General features: G+C 35.8%; 1 protein-coding gene across 1 annotated transcript in view; it reads right to left on the bottom strand.

The window, feature by feature from the left end:
* Positions 1-8,838, bottom strand: part of ST7L (suppression of tumorigenicity 7 like) — a 101,953-nt gene that overhangs the window by 67,223 nt on the left and 25,892 nt on the right. The window contains 1 exon segment of the mRNA XM_011933205.1: positions 4,444-4,522. Within this exon segment, the coding sequence (XP_011788595.1) occupies positions 4,444-4,522 (79 nt within the window).

Raw genomic sequence — 8,838 nt, 5'->3', positions numbered from 1 at the left:
TTAGTAGAGACGGGGTTTCACCGTGTTAGCCAGGATGGTCTCGATCTCCTGACCTCGTGATGCGCCCGCCTCGGCTTCCCAAAGTGCTGGGATTACAGGCTTGAGCCACCGCGCCCGGCCTCCAGAACATTTTCATCATCCCCACAAGAAACCCCACACCTATTAAGTAGTCACTCCCCATCTCCCTTGCCTCCTCAATCCCTGGCAATCCCAAATCTATTTCTGCCTCTTCACAATGTCCTCTGATACACAAAATATTTTAATTTTGATTAAGTCCATTTACCTGATTTTTCTTTTGCTGCTTGTGCTTTTGGTGATATAATTTATGAGACCCCTGCTAAATTCAAGGTGATGATGATTTGTCCCTATGCTTTCTTCTAAGAGTTCTGTAGTTTTAACTCTTCCATTTAGGTCGTTGATTGATTTTTAAATTAATTGGGATATATGGTATGACGTAAGGGACCACCTTTATGCTTTTATGTATGTGGTTATCCAGTTGTTCCAACATCATTGTTGAAAAGACTGTTCTTTCCTCCATTGAATGGTTTTGACACCCTTGTCAAAAATCATGGCCAGGTGTGGTAGCTCACACCTGTAATCTCAGCACTTTGGGAGGCCGAGGTGGGTGGATCACCTGAGGTCAGGAGTTCAAGACCAGCCTGGCCAACATGGTGAAACCTTGTCTCTACTAAAAATACAAAATTAGCCAGCTATGGTGGCGCATGCCTGTATTCCCAGCTATTTGGGAGGCTGAGGCAGGAGAATCAGTTGAACCCAGGAGGTGGAGGTTGCAGTGATCCGAGATCGTGCCATTGAACTGCAGCCTGGGCAAAAAGAATGAAACTCTGTCTCAAAACAAAACAAAACAATCAACTGACCATAGATATATGGGTTTATTTCTGGAATCTCAATTTGAATCCATTGATCTAGGTGTCTATCCTTATGATTTAACTACTGTAGCTTTGCAGTAAATTTTTAAATTGGGTAGTGTGAGTCTTCTAATTTTGTGCTTCTATTTCAAGATTGTTTTGGTATTCAGGGTCTCTTGCAGTTTTATATGAATTATAGGATCACCCTGTCCATTTCTGCAGAAATGGTAATTAAAATTTTTACAGGGATTGCACTGAATCCATAGATTTAGGGAGTACTGACATTCTAACAATAATGTCTCCCAATCCATGAACATGGGATGTCTTTTGATTTATTTATTTAACTTATGCTTTATAGTTTTCAGCATCCAAGTCTTGCACCTCCTTGATTAAATTTATTCCTAAGTATTTAAAGCTTTCTGATGCTTTCGTAAATGGAATTGTTTTCTTAATTTCCTTTTCAGATTGTTCATTGCTAGGATATAGACATAACAACTGATTTTCATATATTGATTTTGTTTCTCACAATTTTGTCAATACTTTCATTAGCTCTAATAGTTTCTTTGTGGATTAAGATTTTATACAAATAAGATTATGCCATCTGTGAATGGAGATAGTTTTACTTCTTCCTTTCCAATTCAGATGCCATGTAAAATTTTTCTTGCCTAACTGCACTGACTAGAACCTCCAGTACACCATGTAACACAGAAGTACAAGTGCAGACATCCTGCCTTTTTTCTGATGGTGGAGGGAAATCTTTCAGTCTTTCATCAGTAAGTACGCATTTCGCTGTAGATTTTTCAGATGCAGATGTTCTTGAGGAAGTTTCCTTCCATTCCTAGTTTTTTAAAGTTTTCATCATAAAATGGTGTTGGATTTTGTCAGATCTTTTTCTACATCAATTGAGATGGTCATGTAATTCTTGTCTTTTGGTCTATTAACGTGGAGTATTACATTAATTGATTTCCATATATTTATCATGATGGGGAATTTTGTCAAATGTTTTTTCTACATCAGTTGAGATAATCATGTGGTTTCTTTCTTCATTCTGTTAATGTGCTGTACTACATTGACTGATTTTCATATGTTGAACCATTCTTGCATCCATGAATAAATGCCACTTCATCAGGGTGTATAACATTTTTAATATGTTGCTGTATTTGGGGTGCTATTATCTTGTTCTCAGCTATGATTTCTTCAAGTATTCTTTCTGCCCTTTCTCTCTCTTCTTTGGGACTCCTATAAAGCACAGATTGATATGCTTGATAGCATCCTACAGTTCTCTCAGACTCTGGTCATATTTCTTTACTCCTTAATTTTTCCTGCTCCTTGAATTGGGTAATCTCAATTGACTTAAATGAAATTCACTGGTCTTGCTTCTGTCTGCTTAAATCTGCTTGCTGCTGAACTCCTATGATAAATTTTTCATTTTAGTTATGCTTTTCAATTCTAGAATTTCTATTTAGTTCCTTTTAATTATTTCTTCCTCTTTACTGATATTCTGTAATGGTGAGATATCATTATCATGGGTTCCTTTACCTCCTTGATCATATTTAAAATAGTTGATTTAAAATTTGTATTTATTAATCCAAAGTCTAGGCTTCACAGGGGCAGCTTTTATTAATTTCTTTTCTTTTTATTTTTTGAGACAGGGTGTCTTTATTTTACCCAGGCTGGTCTCAAACTCCTGAGCTCAAGTGATCCTTCTGCCTTGGTCTCCCAAAGTGCTGGAACTACAGGTATAAGCTATGACACCCAGCCTAATTTCTTTTCTTTCCTATGTATGGGCCATGTTTTCTTGTTTCTTTGCATGCCTTGTAATTTTTTGTTGAAAACTGGAAATTTTAAATACTATACTCTGACAACTCTAGAAATACAATTTTCTCTACTCCCTAGGATTTGTTGTTGCTGTTTTTGCAGTTGTTTAGTGACTTTTCTGAACCCATTTTATAAAATCTATGTTATTTGTCATGTGTGACCAGTGACATGTGTGCTATTTTAGCCTTGTGGTCAGTTGGTGATTTGATAGAGATTTCCTTAAACACCTGGGACCAAAACCAAACAAAACACAAAAAGTAAAAACTATTTGCAAATGGGCTCTGTGTGGGTGCTAGGGCACACCTTCACATTCAGTCAAACAGTTTACAACTCTGCCTTAGCTTTCACCTCCTACTTGTGCAGAACATGAAGGTTAGGCAGACTTGAGAGCTTAGGACTTTCGCAAGTCTTTTCTGAACATGTCCCCAGCTCTGGCTGTGTGTGGGGCCTTGATTCCCAGAAATGTGTGGGAGCTTTTCAGAGTCTTTATTCCTCAAAGTATCTAATTCCCCAGACTTTGCTCACAAGCTTTCTGGTTTGTCTACTGTTTGTCCTTCCTGTTATCCCTTGCCTCAGGCAGCAGCAGCTAATGCATTTGCCTTTAAATGTTTTTAACAAATGATCCAGAGTGTAGTTATGTCAGTTCTGGGAGAGTTTTGAAGTTGAAGACTCTCTTCTTTCAGTCAGCTGAAATAAAGAAAGCCCTTTGAGCTAGTGCTTCAGGGAGCCAACAGACAGGTCAAAACAAATGACCACAGTTCCTTGAAAATAAGGTCCATTCAACTTCCTCTGGTACTAGAAACCTATATCTGGAATGTACTCTGTTGTCTTCAAGACTGCCACTGAGATAGGGAGTGAGGGATGGGGCCAGGATAAATAAAACACTACAAAGCTTTCTCAGAGAGATTTGGGTGTTTTTTCTCCTTGATTAAGCATTCACTAGGTTACTGTAAACTTTTGATTAGTTTCCAGAGTTTTAATAAAGTTGATCCTGACCGTTTCTGCCAGTTTATTATTTTGGCATTCTTTAACTCTGCCATTTTTGCTCCACCTTGGGAAGGTCTTCTTAATAAGGATAACATATATACTGGGGGGAGAAGGTTCAGGGAATAACTCTAAATTTACATTATTCAGGAAGCATTCCTTGATAAACCCCAACTGGAACCATATTTTCACTCTTGGTATTTATTTAGTCTGCATTAGATTAGTATTTATTGATCTGTTCCTTGTAAAGATTAAGTTGCTTTATGATTTTACATTTTGCCTTTTCAAAATATAAAAAGTTCAAAACTATAAAAAATGCTGCTAACATGGAAAAAAATAAACTTGATAGAGCTATGTTTTACTTATTTTTAATCCCCTTCTCATGGCTTCAAGTCCATTAACAACTAAAGTACTCAAGATTGAATGCTTCAAGTGAATGATTCAAATGAAAAAATCAAAACAGGTGCATAAGTATATTAGTATTTCAATACCCTTTTAACTATAAAGTATTATCACCATTCTCCATGAACATTCTCCACTTTGAAAAGTATTTCTAGCATAATTTCTATTCAAAAGCATATATAGATTTACAATTTCAGAAGCCAAATACAGATGTTGGCAAACACTGAAATTTTTATTAAATATCTATAACATGCAAAAGGGAAATGACTAATGACTCCAAGTGTCTTAGGAACAGACAAAAGGAGATATAAAAATCATTTGTCTTGGTTTCCTTCAAAATAAATTTATTTTCCATATATTTCAAACTTACTCATTGTTCAATTCTAAAGCTTGATAGGCTGCTTTGATTCGAGCTGGAGGATTTCTTTCCCTCCAGGCCTTCTGCATAACTGTAGAAAAAATATGTCATAAAATGGATGAGATAGTAAACAAATAATCTGCAAAATATATGAAGAATAAGCTAGTGGAGTAAACAAAGCTTTAAATAACATATTCTTAAACATACAAAACAATAAACTAGGTTATTAGTTCACTTTATCCATATGAGAAATTTATATTTGGAAGCTTCACATAAAATAAAAATATATTCTTTCTCTGATTTATTTGAACAATATATAGGGTACTTAAACAAGTTAATTATATCATTATATATAAACATTTATATATCTAAATGCATGTTAACATTGAGTTTAAGTGACATCACATTATAATCAATATGAAATATTACAGTTCTACTTTTATCATTCTGAAAAGGTTTTATGGAACTGCAAAAAATAAAAATATACAAAAACTTAAAAACAAAGTCTTTGTCTAATGAATGATTCACTCTATGAAGAATGTATGGGATTGCATTTTGTGTAAAAGGGAAAAAAAATGAATTAATTAGAATATAGTACCGCTAGAAAATGTCAGCCTCTATCAGGATTCAACAAAGGCCTGAGTTAGGATTTCTTTGGAATATTAATTTTGCTACCAATTTACTGTACCAAAATGAAGACTTCACAGTAAGTAAAGTTTTCTTTAATTAAATAAGCAAACAAATAATGTAGACTCAGAAGACTAACTGGCCCATTTCAAGTTTAATAAGAAAAATATAGAACCTATGAGTGTTGCTTTTGGAACAAAACCTGCAACTGTCCAGGAAGAATAATGTGAAAAATGTTTGAATTTTCCTTTCGAAATAAAATATTAGTCTTGGCTTAGAAAAGGAGTCAATATATTCCACTTGTATAACAAAAATACATTTCTTATATCAAACATGTCACCAGCTAGCTGACACCTAATGCTTCCTGAACTTGACAAACTGATGTAAGTCAGTACCCATTTGATACTGGCCAGTTAAAGAACATCATTCTGCTGCAACACTAAATATTACATTAAAATAATGCATAATATTAGACTTGTAATTTTTGATGATAGGCTGTCTTCTATAAGTTATATGATATTTACAAGTCAAATTTTAACACTGAATTTGTATTAACATTTTAAATTGTTATTTGGTACTCTAGTATATTAAATACACATCCTAATTTATCTAACCAATTCCCTTTTGATGGACAATTAAGTATACTAAATTTTTTGGTAATACAAAACATTGTGATAACAATCTTTCAGTATGTGTCTTTTCATAACTAATTAAATACTTCCTTTCTAGTAGAATAGCTGGCTAAAATATGTATATATTTTTTTTTTTTTTTAGACAGAGTCTCGCTCTGTCGCCCAGGCTGGAGTGCAGTGGCGCGATGTCGGCTCACTACAAGCTCCGCCTCCCGGGTTTACGCCATTCTCCTGCCTCAGCCTCCCGAGTAGCTGGGACTACAGGCGCCCGCCATCTCGCCCGGCTAGTTTTTTGTATTTTTAGTAGAGACGGGGTTTCACCATGCAGACCAGGATGGTCTCGATCTCCTGACCTCGTGATCCGCCCGTCTCGGCCTCCCAAAGTGCTGGGATTACAGGCTTGAGCCACCGCGCCCAGCCAAATATGTATATTTTTAAAGATTCTGGATATGTAACAAGTTTGGGAAGTAAAAAAAAAAAAAAGTTCCAGATATACACTCCTCAAATTCCACAATAAGACTGTATTAATTTACACTTTTTCAGGCTGTGTAACACAGTATAATCAATCTTTGCTAATTTAACAACTTAACACAGTATTACCAATCTTTGCTAATTTAATATCTGAAACTTATCTCATTTTCATTTGTGCTTTTTTAAATTTCTAGTGAGGTTGTCTAATTCACCTTTAAATATTTTATCTTATTCTTTTGTTTCCAAATGCTCTACCTAGCCTCTCAAGAGTATTCTTCAAAACCAAAGCAGTCCTAAGCCTAAGCGGAAAGGAGAAATAAAGTTGATGGGGGGAAAATGTATATTTTTTTTCTAAAATAAGGCTTAGGAGTAATTTAAAACAAAACGCTGATTTGGTATTCAATTGTCCTCTTTAAGGGCTCTTGATATGCTGAATATAATTAACATAAGCAATTAGCAATTCACTCAAATTTATCTATTTTTCAAGTTAAATAACATTCTAATATGCTAACAAGCACAAAACAGATCAGCAGTTATCGTAAGACCAGGGGTCATAAATGTAAATGCCTACAAATGCCAGGCATTAAACACAAATGAGTGGACTGAAAGCATATTCACTGTCTAAAGGGGAGAGCCACAACTCAGTTTCATCTTATTACTGTCAAGTGTAAATTCAGGTTCAATTTTGCCCCATTTTTCAACCTTCAAAAGGCATAAATTCAGATTTTAATGTAAAATCTCCTGATTTTTAAATGCTGCAGAAAAAAATCCAAAAACCAATACTGGGCCCTTCTGGATATGTTTTTTCTCTGCCCTAGATAAATTAATAGAATAAGAACAAAATCTAATTTAGTTATTACTGATGACAGTAAGTCAAGAGAAATTTGCCACATCACATATATACACATTTGTATTTTTGAAAATAAAACTACTGATATAAATCATGACCTTTATGTGAGGGTCTGAAAAGATTAATATGGAATCAACAGTCTGTTTCTGAAGATCATTCACAGACACACTCTGTCCGACTTGAGTTCAGCCTTTAGCTGGGATTAGACACACCTCTATAGAAGTACATAAAACTTTGCAAGGACCAAGTGGGATACACCGTTTTAAGAAAATCAACCTCTAAAGCTTCAACTTGATCACTCTTTCCTATAACTGATCTGCCAAAGAATGTTTCTCTGGTTTCCCTATCCTACCTAACCACAGTTCCTATACTCGCTCCCCGCAAAGATATGTTCCTTTCTCTTATTTTACAAAAAGCACACACACACACACACACAAAAGGCTTACTTCTTACTCATCCTGAATCTTAACAAGGTGTACTGCCCTATAGTGTAAAAATCTCCAGGTGCCAAAGGGACAATTCAAAGTTTGGGTTGGGGGCAGCCATGTTTAATCAAGGCATCCTATAATAGTATTCCTGCCTTTTATTTATTTAACAGTGAAGCTTGGCATTGGAAAGAAAGTATTCTGGCCCTGTATTCAAGTATATTACAGAATGAAGAAGGGAAAGATAACAATTTTTAATAGTGCCATTAGTACCCCTCCTTACTTACTATCAAAGAACGGATTGCTCCTAAGGGAAGGTCCCCTCACATCAAGGCAAAGCAGGCATTAGCAAGGAGTAAGAAATGCAGTGAAGCCTTATTTTGGCCAAGTGGTAAGTTCTAGGCAAAGTTCCAAGACACAGCTATCTTTCTATCTTAGAATCTGAATTCAGAAGATAGATGGTTGTCATGGGGAGGCATATAAATATGCTTATTTAAATTGAAAAATGAAGTCGGACTTCTCTGTCAGAAAGTAAATATGATTTGGTTGATAGAAATGACAATGAGAACTCACCCAGTCAATTAGATTATATACAGAACCTTCCACAAAGTTTAAAGAGCTAAATATGTAGCTCTAAGGATTTGACAGAAATATAATTAAAGCACATCATAACACTTAGAACCTTACAGTCAAATGCAATTCAAATTTTTAAAAATTACATTAGAATGTTTTATTGTAGAAAAGGATGGAAGTGTGATATCAGACTCTACAGCATGAAACAATGATAATAAAATTACATAGGGATGTAAAACAGGTATGTGTTCAAGAAGAAAAAAGACAAAATTTACTACTGTTAAAGAGCATTTGGTAAGCTGGGTGCGGCGGCTCATGCCTGTAATCTCAGCACTTTGGAAGACCAAGGCGGGGGGTGGTGTATCACCTGAGGTTGGGAGTTCAAGACCATCCTGACCAACGTGGAGAAACCCTGTCTTTACTAAAAATACAAAATTAGCTAGGCGTAGTGGCGCATGCCTGTAATCCCAGGTACTCAGGAGGATGAGGCAGGAGAATCGTTTGAACCCGGGAGGTGGAGGTTGTGGTGAGCCGAGATTGCGCCATTGCACTCTAGCCTAGGCAACAAAAGCGAAAGTTGGTCTCAAAAAAAAAAAAAAAAAGAGAGAGAGAATTTGTTTACATATTGTTTTGTTTGTTTAGTTGTTTTTTTTAGATAAAGGGTCTCTGTCCCTCAGGCTGCAGTGCAGGGGTGCCATTGTAGCTTACTGCAGCCTCAACCTTCTAGGCTCAAGAGATCCACCCACCTCAGCCTCTCAAGTAGCTGGGATTACAGGCGTGCACCACCACACCTGATTAATTTTAAAACTTTTTTGTAGGGATGGGGTCT

Source organism: Colobus angolensis, unplaced genomic scaffold (genome assembly GCF_000951035.1).
Source record: "Colobus angolensis palliatus isolate OR3802 unplaced genomic scaffold, Cang.pa_1.0 Scaffold124, whole genome shotgun sequence".
In the NCBI taxonomy this organism is placed as follows: domain Eukaryota; kingdom Metazoa; phylum Chordata; class Mammalia; order Primates; family Cercopithecidae; genus Colobus; species Colobus angolensis.
This window is presented reverse-complemented; position numbering and strand designations above follow the sequence as displayed.